This window comes from Vicugna pacos, chromosome 11 (genome assembly GCF_048564905.1).
Source record: "Vicugna pacos chromosome 11, VicPac4, whole genome shotgun sequence".
Lineage (NCBI taxonomy): Eukaryota > Metazoa > Chordata > Mammalia > Artiodactyla > Camelidae > Vicugna > Vicugna pacos.
In genome coordinates, this window is record NC_132997.1 from 84593939 (window position 1) to 84621806 (window position 27868).

The 27868-nt window shown below is 47.0% G+C and overlaps 1 protein-coding gene across 4 annotated transcripts in view; it reads left to right on the forward strand.

Moving 5' to 3' along the window:
• RBM20 (RNA binding motif protein 20) overlaps nt 1-27868 on the forward strand; it is a 177244-nt gene that overhangs the window by 105527 nt on the left and 43849 nt on the right. For 3 of the 4 annotated variants that reach the window (XM_015235959.3, XM_072971865.1, XM_072971864.1), the window contains exons 2-5: nt 20236-21322; nt 22462-22523; nt 24592-24683; nt 25045-25142. In XM_015235959.3, the coding sequence (XP_015091445.2) occupies nt 20236-21322; nt 22462-22523; nt 24592-24683; nt 25045-25142 (1339 nt within the window). Of the gene's footprint in view, nt 1-2157; nt 2249-20235; nt 21323-22461; nt 22524-24591; nt 24684-25044; nt 25143-27868 lie in introns of those variants that run through there. The other variant, XM_072971866.1, reaches the window with a different exon arrangement.

The window sequence follows — 27868 nt, forward strand, 5'->3', positions numbered from 1 at the left end:
TGGGTCCTTGGAGAACCTACAGAGGAACAACAGTTACCCAGATGGGAATTAAAAACCCCTGCCCATTCCCACATTGTCTGACTCACGATTCTTGCCCGGTTTCCTCTGCTCCCGCGCTGGGGCTGGCCTTTGTCTGTGTAGGATGTGGCCCTTACACAGGCCTCGCCTGTTCATTCTGGGAACGAATCCTGTCTTTGTTCTTTCATTGCATCTTTTTGTAACAAGAGGCTGGAACCTCTACTATTGCACTTTAAGGGGTCCCTCTGCCCTCTTCTCACTGCCTCCCATTCATCCTAGGGCCTGGGACCCCATCTTTTCTGGCTTAGCTTTTCTCCCCATTGCTAAAAATGGCATAGTCAGCCCGGGTTATAAAGAGAACCTGGTGTTTGGGGATAGTATCATCGTGAGTTGCCGCTTCTGTTGAAAGGGTTAAAAAAGAAAAGAAAAGAGGAGAGGAGATGAGGGAAAAAGAAAGGCCCCGGGAATGTTTGCAACGGTTTTTTCACATGCCACATGTGCACTGGGATCTCTTAGGCCGTGAAAGCCTCTGTACCTCTTGGCCAAGAATTGGACTTTTCCAAGCAGCTCCTGGGAAGGGAACGGCCAGGGTGGGGACCGGCTCTGCCCCTCCAGCACGGGTAGAGATTTCAACTCCAGCAAAAGTCTCAACCAAAAACAGAGATGAGGCGGCCACTCTGGGCTCAGTGTGCTGAAGGTTAGAGGAGGCCCAGCTATTGTCTCTAGTCCAGGACTAGCCTGGATTAGTCACTGGTGACCACTCTTTTTGTCCTTCCATACCCCAAAGAATTGCAGAATTACTTAGCACCACCCTGATAGGTATATAAGGCTGAGACCGAGGACCCAAGCCCACTTCCAGGGGTTGAGCTGTGACCCTGCCTTTTCCCCTTGGTCCAGCCTGTCTGCGGTTAACTCAGAATTCCTCATCCTCGTCCCACGACCAGCAGTGGGAAAGGGAAAGAGACTGCCAACCTTGAACTGCACGGCACCTACCACAAAGCTGTCTTGATGTTAACAGCCTTGATCTCTCTGGGGAGAAGTCTGAGGTCATAAAATGCACCTTTTTTGACCCCCGAACAACGTGCTGGCTGCTCCACCTGCTTTTTCAGGCATACAAGTGTGAAAACACACCTGGATCATGCACTTTGACCTTCACAGTCAAAGGCTTGGATGTCCAGCAAACAGCCCTGGGCTGTGCTGCTCTGGGAACTGCGTCCTCTTAGTGAGGGGATGGTGAGGCTCCCACCCCATCCCCCTCCCTCTTTGAGCTTTTCCCTATTTTCAGGACAGGTTTTGTGGGTCTGTGTTCACATAGGGCCCTTTGCTTAGAAGGTTTAATGCTCTTCCGTTGCCATCTTGAAATTCTTAGTGATTGCTGAACAGTGACCCTGCATTTTTATTTTGCAGTGGGCCCCACAGATTATGAGCCAGGCTTGCTCTTATGACACTCGGAACATGCCTTACCTGCAATATTCATGTCATTTTACTCTGTTATTCACACTTATGACTTATCTTGCACACTGGGGGGTGTTTTAGTGGAAGCACAAGGTCTTTGGAATCAAGCAGATCTTTTTCAAGTGACCACAGACTGACTTTGAGACTTGGGTAAGTTACTCAGTCATTTGGAGCCTCAGTGTTCTTATCTATAAAGTGGGGCTAGTGATCTTAGTTTTTTTAAGAGTCTGAAGATCGAGAAAATATGTGGGTAGCATAATGCCTTGCACATCCACCCTCAGTATTACCTCTTGTTCCTCCCTCCCTCTTTGCCTGGCACAGTGCTGGTGTACAGCAGGTGTTCAACATATGCTCACTACATTTCAGTTTGTGATGGTCGTCTTCATTTCCAAGTGGGGACAGGGTTTGTGTACTAATCCCTGGGTAAGAGCTGGGACCTTCTAACCACACAATTTCCAAAGAATATGAAAACGAACATATGCATGTATATGTGTGATGGAAACATTATGCTTTATACCAGAAATTGACACAACATTGTAAACTGACTATACCTCAATAAAAAGAGAATGAAAAAGAACAAGGGCTTATTCTAGGGACTGACTTTTCTTCTCCTGGGAATTACATTTCAGGCCCTGTATCAGGCATCCTTTTTTCTTAATAATTAAGTTCACCATCAGTGTCTCACTCTGTGGTGCCCATGATAGCAGATCCTCAGCCAGCGCCGACTACGCCGAACTGGGCTACTGGACACACACCTTCTACCACAATCCTGGAGGTAGGCATGGTCCCTCCTCACTTCCCGGGTCTGCCTGGGCTGCCTGGCTCCAGGGCTACACGGGGAAGCGAGGGCAGAGCCTCACATATGGGTCTGGGGGGATGTGTGTGGTGGAGTGCTTTTCAGGAAACTCTTACCCTAGGAAAGTCCTGAGTGTAATGAAATGAGACAGAGACAAAGGAAGGACAAAATGTACTGGTCAGAGCTGAGTCTTGTGCGTTGGGGAAACTTAGTAGACTATGGGAGGGACCCAAGGTCTGAGCAGAAATGTGGCCATGGCCAGCTTGGCTGGATCCCGTAGGTCAGGATCTGGGACCGGCGCCTTTAGGTGTCTGTGACTGAGTGAGCGGCAGAGAGCCAGAGGCAGCCTGTGGGCTATGACTAAATTAGGAAGAAAGAGCCCTGGAGCTCTCCGGGAGCTCACTGGGCAAGTGGGCGGTGGACGCGCCTCTGGTGGGCGGCTGAAAACGGGCTGTTCAGACAGGCATGAGCGGCCTTCGCGTCAGCTTTTCAGTGACTGCAGGAACGTCCCACCCTGAGTCCTAGCAGGAGGGGAGTCTCCCCGATGCCTGCGACCACCCCAACGCCCCCCAGGAAGTCTCAGTAAAATAGGAGAACCCAGTGAGCTTTAATCCCTAGTCCTTTCTAAGCTCTTTTAGGAAGGTTTTACCCTATTAAACGTGTGCCGTCCTGAATAGTTTTGGGAGGGGATTATACTGGATCCTGGGGATCCTGGATGAACATCAGGCTGTCCAGACAGGACACACTGGGGTGATGGCTGCTTTATGTAACCTGGCAACGAGGTACCTGTGGACAGCAGATTTTGATTTAGAAAATCACGTGAAGGTTCAATTTGGTTTGATTATTTAAGTATAACAGTGTGAGATTTGGAACGAGAAGAGGAAGAAAAGTGGCAGGAGGATAGTGACTCCTGGGGAGAAAAGTGAGCAGGTTCCTAAGTAATCAAACCATAGTCAGGCCAAGCCCGTCACGGGACCAGGGCCTTCAGTCAGTGCCTCTCAGAGGGCCTTCTTGGCTTTGTTGTCTTCCTTCTTTCCTTTCTTTCTTTTTTTTTTTTTTTTTTTGTGGGTTTTTTTTTTTTTTTTTTGGCAAGACTCTTGGAAGTACTTACTTACCTGTAGAGCATTTTCTTAACAGTGGCACTGTTAAGTATCTTGGGCTGGTAATCCTTGTGTATGGGGCTGTCCTGAGCGTTGTAGGATTTTAGCAGCATCACTGGTCTCTGCCCAGTAGACGCCAGTAGTGCACCCAGTTCTGAAGCAAAATGTCTCCAGCATACCCTGGGGGAATGTCACCCCCCTCACCCCGTTAAAAGCCTCTGCTTAGGGCAGAGGACAGTCCATTTTTCTGGCTGAAAAGTGTTGCAGTTACTGCTGGACAGGTGAAACGGTGGGTCCCCACCTCACTCCATCTCCTCCCGCTCCACAAAAATAAAAAAAGAGGGGCCAGCTTTTCAGGAAGCTTGTGGGTAGGGGGTCAGTATGACCGTGCTGTGTGATGTGGCTACATTGCTAGGGTCCTTATGGGGTCCTTTTGGGGACCTTCAGGACTAGATTGCTCTCCTTGAAAATCCAGACTCAAAACCAAGCAAATCAACCAACCAACCAACCAACCACTGTCACCATTGCCACCAACCACAAAAAATGGGAAATTAAGTAGGAGTGGAAGCTTTGGAATTTTATTAAAAATGGCCTCAGGATTAGCGCAAGACTCCCTTGTTCAGAGGCGGTCTCAGGGGGCTGTCTGCAAAGAGCTGGCCTGGGTGTTGATATGTGAAGAGGCTGAGAACATGTGGTATAAACATGGACTGATATTGTTTGCCATTTACACTCAGCGTGTGTAATGCAGCAGGAATGGCTCCTGGCGGCATGTGACTCCCCTTCCAGCCGGGCGCGCGGTGCCTGGGACCGCTCTTTCTCTTTCGCTGGCTCCCTCGCTCACGTTCCCCCTCCTCTGCCCCTTCCCAGACTCGGGAGAGTTTCCGTGGACGCCTGTCATGATTGGCGTGCAGGAAGCTGGTAGAATGTCGTTGGAATTTTCTAGGGAGGCACATGTGCGACACCCAAAATGACTCCCGGCTTTGGTGGCCTCAGGTGAGCGCTCCGTGCCTGGAGCGCTGGTCTTTTTCAGAAAGGTAAGGTTGCATGACGCCATCCTACCTTTCCCCCGCCCGAGAGGGAAATCAAGGGTTTCTTTTCTTTCTTTCCTTTTTTTTTTTTTTTAAATTCTCCGGGCAGCACTTCTGACCATGTTCTTGGCGCTAAGCATTTGTGCATGAGTATGCGATTTGTCTGTACCCAACCCCCGCCTGTTTAAAAAAGTTGTAATAAATGATTCATAACGGCAGGGTAACATGTGACCTAAACCAGCTCCTCATGACCCCAGTGAAATCAGCGATCCCAATGTCAAGGAAGTTGAGATGCTCTTTTTACGCTGGTTACCAAACTCTTTTATAAAGTTGTGTGGCTGCGGGAAAACAGATTGCGTTATCACCAGATCGGAGGGAATGGAAGGGGATGTTTCAAAACCCTGAAACCTTTTGAATGATGGGGGTCTTCTAAGGTTGAGGTGTTTTGTGTTAATTGCTCTAATTTGTCAATGATGGAAGATGAACGTGAAGGCTTTGGAAGTGTCTCATATCTGTTAAGAGAAGAGTCAGGCTCGTGAACTGGAGGGGAGTGCTGTGTTAGGATTCATGAACAGGGATATTTTGGCAGAAAAGAATGTTTGAAAGTTGCTTCTGAGCACCTCTGTCGAAAGCGCGATAAGCATTTCAGCAACTATTAGGTGTCTTGAAGTAAATTAAATTTCAAAGCAAAGCTATGTTAATAGTCCGCAAGCAAGCAAATATATAAACTTCTGTTGCGAGGTTCAGGGGACATATTTAGATATGGATGTGATGATCTGTTAGCAGGCTCATGCACAACCAAACATGACTCACCTCGTTTCTTTATCTGATGCCATTAAAAGTTACTTCACCACGTTCGGGAGAGGAATACCGGTTTTCTGCTCGCCAGGGCGTCAGAGCAAATCCACACACTCGTAAAATGGCGTGCGTGCCATATCTTATCAGGGGGATTTTTTTAACCTTAAAAAAATCCATATGTAACTTCGCCATTGGTTTCGGCCTTACGTGTTGGAATCCCCTTTTCTCCGCCCCCTTTCTCTTTTGCACGTCTTTGCGAAGATGTCAGAAAACTGAAGGGGAGAGGGTTAATATTTTCACACACTCACCCCCTCCCCCACGTGCATACGCTCACAGCTGTCACGTATGATTTTGTGGAATTTGATATTTTGAACGAAATGACTTCCTTATTTTCCATAGTAATATAATAATCAGTTTTACCACAGAGAGCTGTGTACATGTCAAGCCTTGGCTGCCCCTAATTAGCAATGGATGGGGAAGCCGGGAGGAGGGCTGGAGGGCAGTTTTGAGTGAAAAGCCAGCTATTGGGTTTTAACCCTTCTTCCTTGCCTGAGTTCTCAGTCTGCTTGGATCCTGACCACACATTTGGTTTGTGGTGATGTGAGAAAAGCTCCACCAGGGCATGTGCACTTGTAACCGAGAGGGGCCTGTCCCCCTGTTGTTGCTTTCCGTCTGTTGTCTCCTCTTCACGGTAACTTTTGGACGGCCACAGCTTTGTAAAATAGAGGCAAAAGTCCGAAGTCGCCTACGTAGCATGTTCTCTGCTTTGGGTGGCACCTGTGTTTTGTTGGCTGTCATCAGGAAGGTCTGTTTCTTAAGGCACCAGAAACTTCCATCCACTTTCTGAAATAAACAGTTGTATGGTATGTTTATAAAGCCCCAACCATAATATTCTCATTTACTCTAAGGAATTGAAAAGAATTAAACAGTGTACATTCCCAGCACACACACGGAAACATATACCTCGTACCACGCAATGAATCACTTAGCGTACTCTGTAAGTTCTCCCTCCCGTAGGCTTAGAGATAGTCGTAAATTCAAGTGAGCTGAATAACTGTTTGTTTGGTGCCTCTCATTTGTCCGGCACCGAGCCAGACAGACACTCAGGAATTTGAAAGATTTTAGGACATGGATGATGTCTGCAAGGTGCTTATAATTTAGAAGACAGGAGTCATCCTCCAGCAAACCTCTTCTGGCTTTCTGCAGCAGACACTGTCTATCTGGGGCACGTCTTGCCACAAAAAAATAGTTACTGGACTGTGTGAAAGGCTTCAGTATAGCTAATACTGATTGATTGCCCGCTGTGTTTGTGACCCCTTGTGGGCTTATCAAAATTTCAGTGTTTATTCTTACGTGCAATTTAAGACAAATGGTCGTGCTGTTTGTAGTGACAAAAATGGCTTGTGGGGATCAAAGTGAAGAATAATAGATTGATTCTGTTTTTTTAGAGATTGGTCAATCTCAAACTTCACTTCACAATATTTCTCCTGAGTAGCTATTAAAAATTCCAATGCCTCGGGTGAAAAAGAATCTCTGGAAATGGACCCAAGCGTCAGTATTTTAAAAAAACAACCCGTCATTGCAGTGCCACCAAGTTTGAAATCTAGTGATATAGATGGTTTTATCAAAACTTTTTTTTTTTTAAGCCTGGGGTGAGTTTGGAAGGTGGACTTTCTCATTATGGTGAAGTTGCTTGACTAAAGAACTTTTGACATTCTGGAATCTGACTCTTCTGTTCTCTGCGTTAGTGAACTCAGTGTGAACAGAGCTGTGCTTTCTTTTTGTTAAACAAAGATAACATGACACTGAGCCAGTCAGTCAAACAAATTACCTGAGGTTTCTGAACCTTGAATGTTGATTCCAGGAGGCCAAGTGTTGAATATGTCGACTGAGTCTCTTCAAGGAAGGCAGGTATAAGAATAACCACATTTTTGCAGTGTCTGAACCCCCCCCCCCCCAGAAAAGGAAGCCCCTTCCTGGGGTACCGTGGGGCTAGCAGAGGTGGCTTGTAAAAAAACACGGCTGTTACTAAATTCCTTACAACTTACTGTGATGCTTAGAGTTGGAAGGTAGGTTCAAGATCATCTAGTTCATTACTCACAAAATAGGAACAGACTCACAGACATAGAAAACAAACTTGTGGTTACCAGGGGAAAAGGAGAGGTGGAGGGATAAACTGAGAGTTTGGGATTTGCAGATACTAACTACTACGTATAAAATAGATAAACAGCAAGGCCCTACTATATAGCACAGGGGACTATATTCAGTACCTTGTAATAGCCCATGATGAAAAAGAATATGAAAAGAAATATTTATATTATAACAGAATCACTATGCTGTCCATCAAGAATCAACACAACGTAAACGGACTGTACTTCAATTTAAAAAAATTTGAAAAAGATTGTCTAGTTTAGTGGTTCTTGAAGTGCAGTATCAGTATCTCCTGGACTCATTAGAAATGCAAATTCTCAGGCCCCAACCCAGACCTCCTAAGACAGAAACTGGGGGTGAGCCCAGCATGCATGGTTTAAAGCTCTCCCGATGCCCACCAGCACTTGAACATCACTGCTCTGGTTTCACCTTGTCATTTTACAGACAGATCTGTTAAGTGGAGATTAGGTGCCTATGAAGTCACTCAGGACTAGAGGAGCAGTAGAGGCTAGAAACTCAGATCTCTCGGGGCTAAAATCTATCTCTACACTGTGACCAGATCATCCTGACTTTTCCATGGGTCATAGATAACAGCTTTAGGAAAATACCCACCATCCTAAAATCACAAGGCATAAAGGAACCTTAAATGTTGTCTCTTCCGACCTTTCCATTTCCCAGATGGGAAAACTAAGGTCTGCAGCATGAACTGACTGCAATAAGATGCACAGGAGAGCCTGTGTAAGAAGTGGATCTACTTACAAACAACACTATCTCTCCTGGCCTCCTCCCCCAGGTACCCCACCCCACCCTTCAGTGTCATATGGCTTCCCAATGTTTGGCTTAAATCATGTTAGTTAAAATGTCCAGGTAATAGGCAACTCTAAGAAAAGACCAGCTTTATTGATTGAGAATTTGAATTCTTTGAAATGAATCAAAAATTTTATTTTGCTCTAAAATTGGCTTGAGTTTTGTAACCATCCTTGTATATTTACCAGAAAAATTTCAGTGATATAAACCACTGAGAAGAAAGTTTAGACAACACAGCGACCATTTCTGGAGCATGTGTTTCATCTCAGAATCATGTAAATTAGACGCATATCTCCTCAGATCACACACTGAAATTGCATTTTCTTCAGATTTAGTTAAAAGGAAAAATGTGGAAGCAAGTCTGTTGAATATTTTAGAAACTTACACTTGATGTGTTTGGTGGTATTTACATAACTTTGACAGTGTTCAAAGACTGAATCTAATTCACATTCTCCATAGAGCTTCATCTTCAAAGCCTTGTAGCAACATACACATGGAACATTTAGCCAGGAAATCACACTGAGAATGTGATGTACAGCTACTCTCACTGCACACATACACACGGAGTAGGTGTGTACAGATATGCGTATAGATATGATTTATTGGTTGCACACATCTACCATATGCCAGCACTATGACATGAAATGCATGTGTAATTCCTGCCTTCAAAATGATCACGAATGTGAGAATATCAGATGAGTGATGGAGTAGATAGTTATTAGCAAGAGTGGTAGGAGTTAGAAGAGAGTGTAACTGAGGCTTAATGGAGCAGCGAGGCATCATGGGGGATCACAGAAGGGGCACCAGCACACACGGGCAGGAATCAGGGAAGGCTGCCTGGAGGAGGTGCCATCTAAGTTGCATGTTGAAGGTTAGTAGTTACCTGAGTGAGGAGGGTAGGGAGGAGGTTGTCCAGGGAGAGGGAACAGTGTATGCAAAGGCATTCATGTTTGTGTGTACATTGTCCTTCACTGGGGCTGTTTTGGCTTATAAACCCCTAAATATTTCATTTGCTTGTATAAACAATAGTATTCGGCTTCCTAGAGAACTTGTATAGCAGTTTTTAAATACACATTTCAAGCAGCTTGTTTTTCCCATCTCAAAAGACCCCAGTGTTCTCCAGAAAAGTTTGTGGGTTGAGAGGTCAGCATATCTTATGTTACTGAGAAAATGGAAAGATCTCTCCTACCCCTAGAAGTCAAACTACCTCCCTCAATTTTAACCTGCACAGAACCAGTGAAACTCTGTAGAGTTGGCAAACCAACTCCAACCCTGCGTGGATCTGAGCTGCATTTTACTGTGAACGCTTGGTTCTGCCGTGACATGCCTTTGTAGAGGAGAGCATGGCATTGTGAGGCACTGTTGGTATTTCATTCACTCTGTCCTCGTGGCTGGAATTGGGAGCCTCCTTGTGCTGAACTGCCTGTCCAAGAGAACTGGACTAGAAGAAATTAAATTATTTCATGCTGCCTGGACTGCAACATATCTGTCAGAACCAAGCCGTATTTACTACAGTAGTTTCTTTGAAAGCATTCCCAGGAGCTTAAAAATAGCCTAATTTGTGAGTAATAATAATAATGATTATTATTCAGTATTATTCAGTTATTGTTATTATTATCACTACCCTGCTTTGCAGAACACCTGTGCGTGGTGTTTGACCTTTATAACAGCTAGCAGGGCGGACATGATTATCTCCATTTGACAGATGAGGAAATTAAACCTTAGAGTCATCAGCTTTCAAAGGTGGAAGAGGCCTTGGAGATCCTTTCATCCAGCTTTCTCATTTTACCAAAAAAAGGGAAATTGACTGACATGTAGTCCCACAGGGAGTAAACAGTGGCCGTGGGACCAGGCCTGGGTCTTCTGATGCCTAGCTCGTCAAGTGTTTCACTCCACTATGCTGCCTCAGGGCTTCAGTGTGTGAAAGGAAACTTGGGAGGACAGGCATTTGTTTCTTTAAGAGAAAAATTGTTGAAACCAGCCTCAGCCTGCTGTTTTATGAGCTCACACAGGGATAGAAAAAGCCTCTTCTTCTTCTTCTCTAGGTAGATAGGTAAACAGATACACAGATATACACACACCATCTGTGGATGTTACCGGGGAGATGAAGGTGGAGCTAGACTGGGCAGAGTCTCAAAGGGAACTTCAGCTTTATCTGTATAATTTTTTTTAATTAAAAAAATGAGGCAAAAATGACTTTAATAGTAGCATTTACTAATTTGGAGTAATTTGCAGTTAATTCATCAGTATTTGTTATAGTTGTTATATTTTTGTGGTTTTAAAATTCAAAATGGTGGGGGAGGGTATAGCTCAGTGGTGGGTGGGTGCCCAGCATGCACAGGGTCCTGGGTTCAATCCCCAGGACCTCCATTAAAACGAAATAAATAAATAACCTAATTCCTCCCCCCTCATAAATAGATAAATGAATAATTTTAAAATGTGAAATTGTAAAAAAAATGCTCAAAAAAGAAAAATAAAAATTCAAAACAAATGGAAATATGAAAATTAAACTACCACCTACAGTACCATCATTTTATAAAATAAAGGATTTTTAAAGAAAGAAAATTGGTACAGAAGGAAGGAAGAGAACAAACAAAGCTAATATACAGTTCTTGGTGGTTAGGGTGACATTAATTCTCTGTTTGCTTTAAGTCTTTTCCTGTTATGACACTAGCAGGATGTGTCATCTTATCTCTGTGTTTGCTGCATTATCAGCTCTCTTTTGCACATTCTGAGCACTTCTAATAACTCCAGCAGGAGGGGCAGGCCCTCTCTTGTCAGTTATAAAGTAGCTAGCTGCCGCTTCATGACTGTATGTCCCCCTGGTTCCGAGAATCTTTCCTGATGGATGAAAGTGGTACAGAGAAGATGGACCAAGACTGGTGATTTTTTAATGTCAACTGTGTTATTTAAAATCACGTCCTGGATGTGTTAACTAAACTTATTGTGGTAATCATTTTGCAATATATACATATATCAGATCATTATTCAATGTTAGATCCTAATTATATATCCATAAAGCTGGGGAAGAAAATAAAATAAAACACTATGACAAACTGGAGGAAAAACCACAAAATAAAGGAAATAGCTTTATATTTTAGTACCTGTAAACAAACAAACAGAAAAACCCCAAAACAAAATAACTGCACCCAGGAAATAGGTCCAGGAGTGTGGTTTTAGAAGTTCCCTTTAGAGAATGGGTAAACAGAAGATAGAATACTGGCCTTTCAGTAAAAAGACCCTTATTCAAGTCCCAGTCAAGTCCCTTCTTCTCTGGATGCCCTCAAGTGATGTATCTGACCTTTCTTGGGCTCCCTCAGTCTTCTTAATAGATACTGAAAATGGACACATTTGATTTACTTACACATATGGTTGTCCTGGAGGTCAGATGGCTAATGAGGTGAAAACACTTATTAACACTCCAACTGAAAAACGTGAAACAAAAGAGAGATGATAGGATTGTCATTGCTGTTACAAATCATTCCAAGAGGTGTCATGGTGATATGAATCATCATACAGTAATGCCATGGCTAAAACCCAACCATGGGATAACGCCAGTGTTGACCTAGTCATCTCAAAAGTAGTCACAGAGGACTGTCTAGTGATAATCCAGGAGCCCTATTGTTACCAGGAAGATAGCACTACCGAAAAAGCGTGTGATCTCACTCCTCTCACAAAGGAGAAGACTCCCCTGGTGAGTGTTGATGGGGTTGTGTCCACTGTAGCAGCTGCATTAGCCCCAGGGAATGAGGATGGGGTCCATTCCCAGCTCTCCTCTATCTGGCTGTCTGGCTGTGTGATTGGGTTGATTCACACATTATACCAACTTCTTCGGGTTTCGCTTTTTTAAATCTGTAGAATGAGTGGGTTAAACTAAGTGGTCTCTAAGATCTCTTTTTGCTCTTAACATTTGTGATAATCAGCTACAGTTGGACCTTCAGCCCCAGTATTACTGTGGCATCATCATTGTCATCTTCTAACCTGATATTTGGGGACTATTCCCTGTGGTTCACGTCCTGACTTGGCTTCTAAGAGCGTTAGAGCAGAGCTGACAATCTATGACTTGAGATTTGGCTCCCAGGAGGCAACAGAGGGCAGGAAAGGCCTGATCCTGACCCCGACCCTTACACTTGATTTGATTTGGTTACTCTGTAAGGTGACAGCAAACCTGGAAAACATTATCTTGCTCTCTCGCAGGGATTATATTTCATATCTTAGCAAATGTCATATTCATTGCTTGGCCTGAAAGGGGGACTGACTTGAACTGGAAGTGAATTTAAGTTCCTGACTGGTTATCTTGGAAGGTATGGTGCTTACTGAAAATGGGGCTGGTCCGCTTGCTGTAGGTACCACCGTGCTCTGGGCTGCAGTTCCTGGCTTCTGCTTCTGGATGGCCAGACATTACCAGGGAAAAGCTTACTGTGAGTCCGCACACGTTCATACCACTGAACTTCAGCTGTGTCCCTGTGTTATCCCATGGCCTTTAAGTCTGTTGTTTGTTGATTACTTATCCTGTTCACCAAGCAGCAGTTACAACTCTCTGTTCCCCCCTAAGTCCCAGTCCCCACTCCTGCTCCCTCCACTCTCAGCAGATGTCCACCCTTATTTTTTACTTCCCTTCTGTCTGTGACTACATCTCTTTGAATTTTCTGTCATCCATCTCTCTCTGTCTCTAAGGGAGATTTGTCTCTCTGCCTTGGCAGAGCTCACCTGCCAGTTGCCCCGATGAGAACTACGGTGGTGTTGATGATAGTAGTCGTAACGGTAATGATACTGGTAAGACCAGGAGCAGAGATGGTCGCTACTGCCTTTGTTCAGTGAGTGCTGGCCGTGCACGTGGAGCTGTGCGGAACAATTTATGTGGACCCTGTCATGTAACTCTCAGAACAGACTATAGCTTAGATACACCGTTATTGCTTTGTGACAAGGACTCAGGCTGAGAGAGGGTCAGTATTTGCTCACAGTCACCAGGTGATGTGTGACAAGCTGGAATTCACACCCAGGTTGGTACGAACTCTGAAAAGTATGCCCTTAGCCTCCGGGCAGCGCTTCTTCCATCCCTGTGCCCATCTGCCGTGCAGAGCACCGTCACACTGGCACGCTTGGTCCTCTGTTAAATAGGGCTAAGTCAATTTGAGCTCTTTCTACCCTGAATCCTAGTGGCAGTGAGATTATCTCCAAGGACGTGAGTGACGAATACCACTTCCTCTGTAGAAGAGCGTTTTCTGAAAGGGAAGGGTGTATTGTGACCACACAGGAAATGTTCTCTTTCCAATAATCTTCCAGCCAATGTGGCACCCGTACCTCTGTACAGCACCTAAGAGTTCACAGAGTGTCCTGACAGCTCCTTACTTCACCCAGCACCAACCCTTATAGGCTAAATGGGGAAAGACTGTGACTTCTCTTTCAATTATATAAAGACACTGAGGCTCAGAGGGGTAAGATATGTTGACCTTGCTGACCAGCGCTGGGTCAAGACTGGCACCTGTTCGTACAGGGCAGCCCACAGCCCTCCAGGTGAAGGAAGACTAAAGTATTATTATCTATAATTAATGAATTTTTTCTCCTAGGGGGATAACTCATGCCTTGCATAATAAAGCCAGTTCTTAGCACAGCAAAAATGGCCTGTTAGGTGCTGAGAAATGAAAGGCTTTGGTTAGAAACTGTCCCCAGGTGAGGGCTGAGGCCTCTGTCCCCTCTCACAGGAGCACCTGTGTGGCCAAGCCAGATCTCCAGACCTGTAAAAAGTTGTGCAGCCTACCCCCTGGCCAGGACTCTCCCCCTGCATCCCATTCACACCCTGGCCTCGTGACCAGGGTGCGGGGCTCTCAGTCCACCTGGGATGGAGGAGCATTCTGTTGCCTGAACCTCCGGGAAGCAGGCTCTCTGGTCAGCAGAGACCCCCACCAAAGTGCTGCTGGGTCCTGCGGTCAGTCTGCTCAGCAGAGGAAGCTGGGGTGCGACAAGGAACGTGGGGCTGTGGAAAGAACCGTCTGAATTACATGCAGATGGCTGAAGAAGGCTGGCTTTCTTTTTACGTTATTATTTTTATTAAGCCAATAAAGGAAATGCATCAGTTCACGCACAGAGAAGTCCAAGCAGACCCAGGGAAAGCCAGCTCCAGGCGTCCCTGTGCAGTTGGCCGGGAGTGGCTGTGCCCCTGTCTCCAGGCCAGTGTCTTTGGGTTGGCTTTATTCAGGCAGACTCTCCTTCAGTGGTGGCTTAAATTCAACCAATTTAACAACCCAGGCCCGGCCTGACGTGATGACAAGTGTCACCCTCCCGATAGCTCCAACAAGGTCAGGGAGTGTCCACTCCTGAGCCAATCGCTGTGGCCAGGAGGCTCTAACGGGCTGGGGCTGGGTCACGTTGGATCGAGATCACTGTTCTATTTTATAGGTGAGAAAATTTTGAGGGTCGAAAAAATTACGCGACTTTCCCCTTCACACAACCCGTAACCTGCAGATGGAAACCGAGTCTCTGACCACAGCTCACCCTCCAGCTGCCTTTCACCAACAGCTGATGCATCTTTGCATCTGTAGGTGGATGAATAAGCCCAGAATGTTTGTGAGTTTTTATCCAGAGTTCAGGGACGGCCCTTGTCTGGGCCTTTTCTTTCACTTGTTACATTTCTCTGAAACTCAAGCCACTTCCTTGCGTGCCTTGCTGTTTTGAGCTTACTTCCGTCAGAACATTCATCACTTTGTGTTGATCTGTCTCCCAAGTGATCTCAGGAAGTTTTCTCTTTTTCCATCTCTGTGCCCCCCCCCCCACCTAGCCACTTTGCCTGGCACATGGTAGATGCCCAATGCGTGTGGGCTAAATCAAATGCACAAACGCCTTGTTGACCCCTTTGGTGGAGTCTGTTTCAAAGCAGACGCCCACGGCCCCTGCCTGTGTCGTGGGCCCCCTCCCTTCCTTTCACAACGGGATGGATTAGATCACAAAAGGCTTGCCGAATTTCCAGCACCCTGACTCGAACTGAGGAAGGACGGTCCCTCAATTCTTGTGCCCAAATACTAATCCATCATCACATCTTGCTGGGGACTCAGGATAAAATGTGAAAGAGCTTTGGAATAAATAGTGAGCGTTGTCAAGCCAGGACAGCTGTTGGCTGTCCCAGTGGATGCAATATGTTGCATATCCTTTCGACACTATGGAATTACACCATTAGAAACAGTTTTCATCTGGATCTCCTAAATCTCCCGGCATTATAAAGGCAACCCGTTCTCCTTTATATTGTATTTTATTTTGAAAACTCTTCAGAGAAATGCTGCCTTAATTGAAAAAAAAAAAAAAAGAAAGAAAAGAAAACTTTCTAAGTGAGTAGGGAACCCAAGTTTTTAATGTAATTATGCGCTGTGAATTCTTGGTAACAGTTAATACCTCGGAAAGGAAACCTCAGCCCTGGGGGCAGTCAGCCTTGTGAGGCCTGGATGAATCAGAGTGGCTGTGCTGTTTCTTCTGGGAATGCGGACCAGCCCTCCATGGGGCTGTGCGGTGGGTCTTCTAGTTCTGCACCACATGCCCGGGTTCTGTGCCTGACTGTGCTGTTCTCCCTCCTCCCCAGATCTGAGGTTTGACCTCGGCAAACAGGGCTGCCACACAAGATTTAGGAGAAGAGAGGGTGTGGCATAGAACCGTGCCACCTACCTGCTCCCCAGACAAGGGAGCTATCAACACTGGAGCTGACAGGGGTTCCAGAAAGGGCCTGCCTCTTTGCATGGCGCCAGTGCTCAGCGATGCCTTGCATATGGAAGGTGGTCAGTATCTCTCTGAACAGAGGGGAGGACCACAGATAAATGTGGGTAGAAATGATAATTTGATGATGAAATAGGTAGTTCTGGAACTTAGAGCTTTTGGTGGCAGGGCTGTTCTGCCAGGCGCAAGAAGCTGGTGTGAAAGATGTGGGTTCTCATGAAGGTTTTGCCATCACCCAACTAGGTGGCTTTGGGCAAGTCACTTTCTTTGTTGATGAGGGGGAGGATGAGATGCTCCCTAAGGGTCTGCAGTCTCAGCTTTCCCAGGTCGCCATTGCTCCAGCTGGTTAGAGAAATCTGACTTGGAAAAGGAAGAAACCTCTGGGGTTTTCTGGCTCCTGGCTAAATTCCCAGAGGGTCTTTAGATCCTGGGCCAGATCCAGCTAATGTCCCCACACCCACTGCTGCCTCTCTGAGTGGAAGCGTTTTTTGCGTCTAATTTTCTTGGTAGATTGTATTAGTCTTCTATTGCTTTTGTAACATATTATGACAAATTTAGTAGCTTACAACAACGCAGATTTCTTACTATTCTAGGGATCAGAAGTCCAAAGCCAGTCTCACAGACTGACGGCCAAAGTCAAGGTGTCAGCAGGGTTGGTTCCTTCTGGAGGCTCTGGGGGAAATGTTGCTTCCTTGCCTTTTCCAGTTTCTAGAAACCATTTGCATTTCCTTGGCTCATGGCCCTTTCCTCCATCTTCAAAGCCAGCAGCATAGCATCTTCTCTCCTCTCTAACTCTGCTTCCATCCTTGTGTCTTGTCTCTCTGGCTCTGATTCTCCTGCCTCTGTTTTATAAGGACTCTTATGATTACATTGAGACTACTCAGATAATCCAGGATAATCTCTCCATCTCAAGATCCTTAATTTAATTACATCTGCACAGTCCCCTTTACCATGTTATTTAAGATTTACAGATTCTGGGGATTAAGATGTGGAGATCTTTCGGGGGAGGTCATTTTTCAGTCTACCACAGGGATTATCCATTTGATTTCAAAACCTAGACTTGCTCGGGGAGAGAACTGCTTTGGAATGGGGAATTTTAGACGGTCCCCTAGGCAGTGAGTCTGTGCCTGATTGAAGTTTAAGGTGAATTCAACAGCAAAATCCACTTGCTTTCTGGGTATGTTTAGATTTTCCTTCCTATAATTGGTCCATTATCTTCCTTCTTCATTCTGTTTATGGTGGTTACTGCATGCTCACCAAGTGTGAGGCAGAGCGCCAGGAAAATATGAGAATCTCCAAGACATGCTCCCTTCCCTGGTGGAGCCTATGTCTCGTGGTTGAAGAAGGGCACATGAACAATTATTTTCAATACAAGGCAGTGATGTAACAGTGACAGACCTTAATGGTGGGAAGACAGAAGGGTGGACATCAGTTCTATCCTTTAGGGTGTCATGCCTGCCAGTTTTTGGCTGAGAAATATGATTGTTATATGCACCTGAATTTTAAGTTATTAACTCTGATAGGCTAAGAATTTAAGGCCCTTCTACTCAAGGTTGACTCAACTTTGACTCAAGTTGGGGTCAGTAGGAATTTGCGGGGTGGAGTGGACGTTAGGAAGAAAATCTAATCAGTCTGCTCAATTCGTGCTGCATGTGAATGAGTAAATTTCTGTAACCTGGGCCATCCTCATTCCCCATAGCTGACCTGCAAACACCCTTTGATGTTGGCTCTCCTCTTTGGAAAGACAGCTTCTTCCTCGCGTGTCCTTTCAGAGGCAAAGGGGACTCTCCTGCAAGAGCTCGCTCATGCCCAGAACACAGTTTTAGAAAATACAGCTGACTTCTCTGGGAAAAACAAACCAACTTTGTCTTACTCGAGTCATGGAAACCAGGTTGGCACCTTGTTATCACCTTGTTAGCAAGGGCAGGCTGAGTAGGGGACAAACCTGGTAGGAGGGGTTGGCCCTGTGTGGGCAGGGTTTTGAATTAAGCTTAATTGCTCTTCTGAAGCTCAGCCACTTAATACTACACGAGTAGGAATCTATCACCAGACTCTTGACCCGTCCTCCTCTTTCTTTCCTATTCTCACCTACATGGACAATTAGCGCCTCCCCCACTCTGCTCCTGCCATGATTTTTGCCTGGGCCACACTGGGGCCACCAAGGCTTGGCTGCAACCAGGGAGAAAAGGTCTGTCACCACCTTTCACCTTGACCCCCCTCAGCCTCCATCTTAAAATGCAGTTGTCCTGTCTGTCCTTGGAGCACAGCAGGGCTGGGGTGCAAAACCCATCTCTTCAATGACTTATAGCAAATTCTTAATTTCTCACAGAATGAGAAAAAGTAACCCAAAGTTATTTTTGTCTGGCTCTGAAATGTGTTTTGCACTTGTATTTGAACATGTCTGTGCCTCATGTTCTGATAACTCCTTCAGACTAAACCATGAAGAAACCCACAAAGACATCCTCAGAGAGGGCTGAGGAGCTGCGTACGTAGCCACCTGTGCATTTTCTCTGCTTTGTAAAGTCTGGCTGGGGTTTGACTGCTCTGTACAGTGGGTATTTGTTAAGTAGGTCACCTGATCTCTGAGTATTAGATTCTTGCCCTGCAAAATTGGGGTGAATTTACCTACCCCACTGGACTAACGGAGAGATCCAAGGAGTATCATAAGTGAAGCACTGTGTCACAGTAAATGTGAGACTCTCTCCCACTCACCTTCCTCCCCACCTGCCTCCCCTCATTCTCTCGGACCAATGCAATGCACCAGCCAACTTTCCTCCAAGTGTCTCCGGAGTGGGAGAGGTATGACATGCCACACACTTCCCTTTCGTCCTCGCCCATGCCTACCCCCTGGCTTTTCTCCTTTGTCTCATCATCATCAGGCTTTTACTGTACAGAGCCTTGTCAGTGGACACCTCGCCTAAAGTGTCCCAGCCTCGCACTTTCTACCCCACACTTCTGTCAGCACGGTGAACGTGCAGCCTGGGTTGTCCAAGGTAATCCCAATCTCAATTGCACAGTCCCATCCTTCCCATTACAATGTCCTGGGAACTCCAGTTCATCAACATCCGGAACACATTTCCTGATAGCACCCACTTCCGAGAAGGGGAGTTGAAGATCAGAAAATAGGGGGTCTTACAAAAGAGCCCTGACAATGGTAACCACATATCCTAGATTTTCTGGGGAAGTCTGTCCCCTTTCTAGACCCTGGGTGCTGATTTTTGGTCCAGTAAACACCGTCACCTACCAACAAAGGTCACAGGAAAGGCACGCGGCAGACAGAAGACCCCTGCTGTATGATTCTGTGAGAGCCCACCACTGCCTCCGATCTCAAGTTCAGATTCTTCCTTAATGTTAGTTGGGTTTGAAGATGGACTGAAGGGAGCATGATTCTTGCTTTTGGGTGTGAAATGAGGACAAGGGGGGAAATGTGTTTGGTGTAAATATACACAACTAATTCTGTATACAGTTTTGAAGCCTACTTCACTTAATATTAGCATATGGATTTTTCTCATGTCACTATTCTTTTTCTTTGTGAACAATGGCCTTACCAAATTCAAGGTGATGTCTACCACTAATGATGAGGGTGGAGTGAGGATGGGGACAACAGATCCCCAAGGGCAATATGGTGTGGTGGAATGTTTTCTACCTTAAGCTTGGTGATGGGTACACTGTTTTGAAGGCCTTAAATATTGCATAATAAAGTAGAAACTTATCCATCAGTAGCAAACAGTTACCTAACATTACATCCTGTAAATGTATCATAATTTACTCACTTTCAAACTCCTCTGCTGCTGTTATCAGGTATTTGTGACTTTCAACATCGGACTCTTAAATAATGTAGTATTATTAAACATCTTTGGAGATCAAGTTTTGTCTGCACATGAGCTCATTTTCTTAGGACAGGTTTATGGAACTGAATTATTGGGTCAAAGAGTATGGCTATAATGAGTATGTATTGCTTTTTGACAAAGTTGCATGAATTTAGACTATCATTGACTTTGTGTCCACTCACTTTAATCTCATCAGCACACAGTGCCGTTATACACGTATATAGATATTTTATATATACTTTATTCTATATATGCATATATCTGCTGCTTTACTAGGCAAATATTTGTTTCTAATGGTTTAACTTGTACCCCTTTGGTTACCAGTGAGAGTGAACATTATGTCACATAAGAATTTTTCTGTTGGAGTTTTTAAAAATTGTTTAATTGATATATACAATCACAGGTTTTTGCAGCCTCGATTGTCTGTGGGGACTGTGTTGGAGGGTCTTGTTTGTACGAGGGTGTGGGGTTGCCACAGATGGGCACACAAACAGCCCGTTGCTCCTTTTGGTGGAAACCAGCTGTGCATCTAGACCTTTGTCTCCCTGCAGTGCCGCCAAGCTGCTGGACAAGACGCCGTTCTCGGTCAGTAACGTGAACCCGCTGCTTCCTTCGCCCGCTAGCCTCCAACTGGCTCAGCTGCAAGCTCAGCTCACCCTCCACCGGCTGAAGCTGGCACAGACAGCTGTCACCAACAACACCGCGGCCGCCACGGTCCTGAACCAGGTCCTCTCCAAAGTGGCCATGTCCCAGCCTCTCTTCAACCAGCTGAGGCATCCGTCCATGATCAGTGCCCCCCACGGCCACACCGGGGTGCCCCAGCACGCCACGACCGTGCCCAGTGCCCGGTTTCCCTCTAACGCAATTGCCTTCTCCCCCCCTGGCCAGACACGAGGCCCAGGGCCCTCTGTGAGCCTTCCCAGCCAGCCCCCCAGTGCCATGGTGATGCACCCTTTCAGCGGGGTCATGCCTCAGACCCCCGCCCAGCCAGCAGTCATCCTGGGCATTGGCAAGACTGGGCCCGCCGCCGCGGCCGCGGGCTTCTATGAGTACAGCAAAGCCAGCTCCGGCCAGGCCTACGGCTCTGAAGCCGACGGGCAGCCCGGCTTCCTGCCATCCTCGGCCTCTACCTCGGGCAGCGTGACCTATGAAGGGCACTACAGCCACTCAGGGCAAGATGGCCAAGCTGCCTTCCCCAAGGACTTCTACGGACCCAACTCCCAAGGGGCGCAGGTGGCGGGCGGATTTGCCGCTGAGCCGGCCGGGGGCTTGAAGGGCGAGGTAGGTCCGCTGCTGCAGGGTGCAAACAGCCAGTGGGAGAGCCCCCACGGATTCTCTGGCCAAAGCAAGCCCGATCTGACCGCAGCCCCCAGCCTGTGGCCTCCAACCCCCGGCCAGCCCTATGAGCTGTATGACCCCGAGGAGCCCACCCCAGACAGGACCCCTCCTTCCTTTGGGGGTCGGCTCAATAACAGCAAACCGGGTTTCGTCGGAGCCCGGCGGCGGGCCAAGGAGGAGCAGGCGGTGCTGTCCGTGCGGCCCTTGCAGGCGCACGAGCTGAATGACTTGCATGGTGTGGCCCCCCTCCACCTGCCACACATCTGTAGCATCTGCGACAAGAAGGTGTTTGATTTGAAGGTGAGTCATCCAAGACCAGCTGCGAGCCACAGCCACAGCCTGGGCGCGCCCGCCACCGCGATCCAACGCTCGGCAGTTCACGCGAGGAACTATTCTGTTTGGGGATTGGGTAACGGAATTTTGTCATCAGTACCTTTGGTCAAAATCCTAGGTATTAGAACCAAAAAGAGGGAGGAGGGTATAGGTCAGTGGTAGAGCGCATGCTTAGCATGCACGAGGTCCTGGGTTCAACCCCCAGCACCTCCATTAAAAAAAAAAACCTAATTACCTACCCCACCCTCAATTAATTAGAACCCAAAAGAACTTCAGAAGTGTATCAGGGCCAGTCCCTTGCTTTAAGGCAAGTAAAAGATTCTTACCCATGTTTATAGATGAGATGGCTGAGGTGAGTGGTGGATTGTGACCCCACCTGGGTTACAGAAGAGGGACTCAGGAATTAGATGCATTTTACGGATGCAAAGACTGAGGCCTAGAGAGATGAAATGGCTTGTCCAGGGCCCCACAGCTAGATAGTGACAGTGGAGATTCACATGTGGGTCTGGCCCTCCCAGAGCCTGTGCCTCTCAGACTCTGGGCTGTGCTGCCTCTTGTCTCCCATCCTGTCTGCAGAGTACAGTAATTCCTGTTTAGGGGGCATCACGCTGCAGTGTGTCATTCACCTCTACTTGGGTCATGTTGTGCAAACTCATCCCTGTTGCTTGGATGGGACACACCCTCTCACCCTCCTGTCTCAGGAGAGGACTGACTGACATGGGAGATGCTGGAGGATTTAGTCTCTCATAAGCCTTTTCTAAGGCTTTGCAACTCACTGGGAGTCCACCTGCCAGATTAACCTGTGGAAATGGGAATGTATGGAAAGGCAGTGGGACCAAGGGCCCACTGAGACTTGTGAACCAGGGCTCCTGTCCAAGACAGGCCCGGGGTGTGCAGGTGGGGGCTGATGGAGTAAGGCTGGACAGGGAGGCAGGAGCCGGGGAGGAGTTTGGGAGGGAGAGGAGGAGCGGAGGGAGATGTGTCTGTAGGGCCGGTCCAGCACCTGGGCGCTCTGAGCTCCCTGCCTCACGGGGAAAGCCCGCACTACCCCTGCCTTCCTGAGGTTTCAGTTCTACTTCGGTCATTTTTCTTTCCTTCTGGCCTAGGACTGGGAGTTGCATGTAAAAGGGAAACTACATGCTCAGAAATGCCTGCTCTTCTCTGAAAAGTAAGTGCTGTCCAGGAGGACAAGCTCATGCACATGCTCGATAAACATTCATTAAGCACCTACAGTGTGCCTGCCCTGTTCTCGGTGCTAGGGAAACAGCAGAGAACAAAACAGGCAAATCCCTGTTCTCAAATAGCTTACACTTCATGGTAGGGGGGGTGTCAGATGATAAACCAGTGAATTATAGAACATCCCTGGTGGTACATGCTAAGCAGAAAACAGCATCAGGGCAGAGGCAGGAAGTGTGTGTGTGTGTGTGTGTGTGTGAGTGTGTGTTTTCTCACAGGGACTCGTGGCGGGAGGCCTCACTGAGGACACCCAGGAGTGGGTGGAGTGAACTGTGACCATCTGGGGGACATGCACTCCCGGCAGAAAAACCGCATGTTTGAAGGCCCTGGCATGGTCCGGGATGCTCAGGCAGTGACAGTGTGAGCAGCACGGAGTGCTTGGGGGAGGAGCCAGGGAACTGTCAGGGCCCCACGCTGAGCACTCCAGTTCGTTGAGAGGACTTTCACTTTTGATTTGATTGTGGCTGGAGCCTGGAGGGCTGAGCAAAGTGGGATGTTCTCTGGCTTCACTGGTTGGGACCCTGGCTGCTGTGCTGAGAATAGATGGGGGTGGGGCAAAGGGAGACACCTGGAGACAGTGAGGAGGGGCTGCAGATACATACACAGAAAAGAGGACCCTTGGCCCAGGGATGTAGAACAGAGGACGGGGTTAAGTGTTTTGAAATGATTGCATTCAAAAGGCTTCCCTTTCTTATTCACAAAAACCAAAATATGGAAAACAACTCAAATGTCCAGGCCAGATGAATAGATAAATATATGTGGTCTATACTTACAATGGAATATTATTCAGCCTTAAAGAGGAAGGAATTTCTGACACAGTTTACAACATGGGTGAACCTTGAGGACGGTATGCTAAGTGAGATAAGCCAGTCACAAAAGGACAAATGCTGTATGATTCCACTTAGAGGAGATGTAGAGAGTAGTCAGGTTCATGGAGACAAAGTAGAATGGGGGCTGCCAGGGGCTGGGGGAGCGGGGCTGGGGACTTAGTGTTTAATGGGGACAGAATTTCAGTTTTACAACGTGGAAGAATTTCTTCTGGAGATGGATGGTGGTGACGGTTGCCAAACGATGTGAATGTACTTAATGCTGTTGGACTGTACAGTTAAAAATGGTTATGATAGAAAAGTTTATGTTATGTGTATTATACCATAGTTTAAAAAATGATTTTTAAAAGGTGTTTCTTCTCTGGTTCCCCAGTTTTTTAATTATGGTAAAATTCACATGACTCACCATGCTGATCATTTTAAAGTGTACAATTCAATGGTATTCAGCACATTCACAAAGTTGTGCAAATCCTACCACTCTCTCCATCTAGAACATTTTCATCACCCTCAGGGGAAACCCCATAACCGTTTCTCAGGCACTCCCCACTCCCCCCATCCCCCACCCCCTGGCAACCACTAATCTGCTTTCTGTCTCCATGGATTTGCTTCTTCTAAACATTTTATACATAAAGAATCAGGTAATATGTGACCTTTTCCAACTGGCTTTTTTCACTTAGCATAGTATTTTCAAGGTTCACTCACATTGTAGCATATAATTTTTTTAAATTGAAGTATAGTTGATTTACAATGTTGTGTTAGTTTCTGGTGTACAGCATGATGATTTGGTTATATATATATAATATGTGTGTGTGTGTGTATGTGTGTGTATATATATATATATATATATATATTCTTTTTCATGTTCTTTTCCACTATGGTTTATTACAGGATTTGAATATAGTTCCCTGTGCTGTACCTTGTTGTTTATGCATTCTTTTTATGGCTGAATAATATTCATGTATATATAAAACATTTTGTTTAGCCATACATCTTTTGATATATTTGGGCATTTCTACCTCTCAGCTATTGTGAATAGGGCAGCTGTGAATGTCTGTATACAAGTGTTTGTTTGAACATTTATTTTCTACTGTTTTGGAGTGGCATTTCAGGGTCACATGGTAATTCTTGGTTTAACTCATTGAGTAACTGGCTCCCCTCTTCCACCCGCTCCAGTGCTGGTGTCCGGTGTGCACTCAGTTCGGCAGAGGGAACGCTATGTGCCTCTCCCAGCAGCACAGCCGTTTACAACCCTGCTGGGAATGAAGGTGAGGAGGGTCCCCCGGGTCAGCAGCTTGAAGCAGAAATCAGCTTCCCAAAGGCTTCTCACATCCCATTTTAATAACCAGACATCCCCGATGTGCCCTTTTAGGCACCTATAAAGCAAACAGATCCCAAGACACTAAAATGCATTGGGCCGGCTAGCTGGGCTCTTCGACATTTTCTACGTGTTTTAGATGTAAAGCTTTGCTGGTTATCAACATGCCCAGAAGTATAATCACCCCAGTCACTAATCCGTATGTTAAAAGGATTTTCCTTTTTCTTGTCCCACTTCTGTCCTCATAATGACTTTTGAAAGTCAAGGGAATTACTAGGTTTTCACCCAGTTTTGTGTCATTTACCGTTTAGATTACACCTCAAATCTCGGGACGTCATATGTGGCCATTCCTGCAAGGTCATTTACTCAATCAAATCCCGCATTCCCTTCCGCCTCCCCGGGGACAAATGTGAGTACAGAAGCATTTTCTCCATTGTCCTTTGTCGTCATCAAAGCATTGAACACACCAGCTCTGCCTGGGTGTAGAGCTGCGGGAAAGGTTGGGACCAAGTGTGCAGGTGTGGCTTGGGGCAGTGCCAGGAAGCAGAGAGGCCCAGCGCTGTTTAGTTCAGTCCAGCCGCTGTGGAAACACAGGTGGAAAAGCTGACAACTTCTTAACATTGAAAGCACATAAAGACTTTCTGGCATTCGGCACTCATTTAAAATAAAATAAGTCTGTGTGTGTATGTATGTGTTTTCTAAGACTTTGCCATTTTATTGAAGTGGACCATTTCCTCTGAGTGGGTAATTCTGAAACTTGAACAGAAAGAGAAAATGTGTTTGAAAAGTAAGGACCATGCCGTAAGGGTATTGTTGGCCCCTTGGGAAAATGGTGACATCTGCAGAATGCTTCCTTTTTAGTTGTGTTGTGTCCTTTCCTGTCTACAACGTGCACTTTGGTCCCCCAAAGCTCTAAAGTTTTATCCCTCCTTTTCCCACTGATTGTGACCACTTCCTCTCCCCGCTCGGTTTTCCCACCGTAGCCTCATCCCACGGGAGCTACCGCTTCCCCTGGAAACACGTGGAAGTGGGTGAGAGATGCAGAACCAGCTGTCGAGCAAACTGCGTTTGGCCGAACCCTGCTAGAGGGCGCGTGTCTGGGTGTTTCTGTCCGCGCCTGTATTTTGTAAAGTTCGTGAGGTGAGCAGCTGCAGCCTCTTTCTCTCTTCTTGAGCTCAGGAGAGCAGGCCTCCACGTGCCATCCCTTCACTTGTTGGGGCATTCGAGCAAAACTTCAGAAGAGCAAGCCCAGAAGTGTAGGTTTTAGGCCCTGGGGGCCGAGTGAATAGGGAGGCGAGGAGATGAGAAGGGAGGCCTGCCTGGGGCGAGATTTCTATTTCTTTATGTCTATTTATTTATGTTTAGGGGAGAAGTGCTTCAGGATGGAGCTCCTGTCTGCAAGCCTGTGTGTAAGAGAATTTTGTGGTTTCCCTCTCTGCACACTTCAGGCTGAGAGCCACGCCTGGTCCGTGGCAACTCTGGGTCAGTTCCAGGGGAGCAGAGTGGTTGGTTCAGTGAGCCTGTTGTTTGCTTTTGAGTCAGACGCCTGATTACATGACCTGGTGTCTGAGGGGGTGCAGGCGGCTCCAGCCCCACCCCTACCCCAGGGCCTGTTCCCACACTGTGGACCAGGAAGGCAGCTCTCTTGCCCATAACCTGCTCTGAGCTCCCAGCATGAACGGGAGGGGGCTGTGACCCAGACGGGGGGGGGGGGCAGGGCTGGGTGGCAGGTGGACCAGGGGTCTGGGCACAGGAAAGAGAGCCCTTGTCAACTGAGCCCCTTTATGAAGGAGAGGGGTCTGGGAGGGTGAGGAGAGGCAAGGATGGGACGACACTACGTCTGTCTGTGCCTCAACCCCATCCTCCGGCACTGACCAGTGAACCAGAGGCCTTTTCCTTAGGGAGGCAAGGCACCTACGTTCAAGTCCCAGTTCTAGAGTCCCCCGGCTGCGTGGCCTTGTTCAAGTCACTTTACTTGTCTAAGGCTCCTTTTCCTTAAATGCGGAAAATACTCCCCTAATAATGACTTTTGAAGGTCAAATAAATAACTGGGTTTTCACTTGGCTTGTGATCCTTCTGATGATACCGCTCTGATCTTGGGACTTCGTATGTGGCCATTTGAGCACAGTCTCCTGATTCGATGGTCAGAGCTGGAGGGTAGGAGAGGGGCTCAGGCTAGATCAGCGTTGTCCTGCCCTTGAGGGGATCAAATGAGCCGAGTATGTGGTAATGACTGTGATAATGACTGTGCACTACATAAGAAGTAATAATAATGGCTGTTATCAGGTAACGAGTCCCTTTTACTTGTTGCGGGGTTTAACTATCCTAAAGTTACCTCTGGCTGCTAGTTGTGTGATTTGGGGGCAGGTCTCAGTATCAGTGTCCCTCGTGTGCAAATCTGTCTAGGAATCTTGTGGTCGTATCTGCTCCCCCTGAGAGATGTTGCGGGATTCCCACCACAGCGCTTTACTTAGGCGCAGGGCAGGCACAAGCAATCTGCTGACTCATGATCGTGTGTGAGTACAGATTCCTTCAGATGCCTAGAGATGGGGCTTTCATCTGGCTTGAGCCCGAGAAGCAACATAAGAAACGTTTTTCTTCCTGCACTGGGAGCGGCAGGAGGTGATGGAGAGCCCAGACGCTGCTGGATGACGATCATGATCGCTAACATTTATATAGTGCTCAGCACGTGCTTAGCATCTTTGCACATATTAGCTCGTTTAATCCTCCAGACCGCCCTGTGAGGTGGGGAAACTCAGGCATGGGGAGACGAAGTCCCTTGCCTAAGGTCACACAGCGGGTAAAGGGCAGCATTGGATTTGAACCCGTGCAACCCGGCTCTGGAAGCCTCGCTTTTAACCACTAGGCCCTCCTGCCGCTCTTTGAGGGTCCCCGAGTTCTCTTCCTTGGGATGATTCTCTCCCTGGTAAGCACCCCGCTCTCCCGACTCCCGCCCCACAAGCTGCTTAGCAGGCTCCAAGGCTGCCTCGAGGTGATGAGGCCTTCTTGGGCCTCGGCCAGCATCGAACATGGAGCAGAAGGTGAAGAGGCCGTCAGCCCGGCAGCCGAATTCTTCGGCACCGTGACAGTGTCTCCCAAGATGAACTCAGACGTGTGGAGGCAGTTCTGTACACC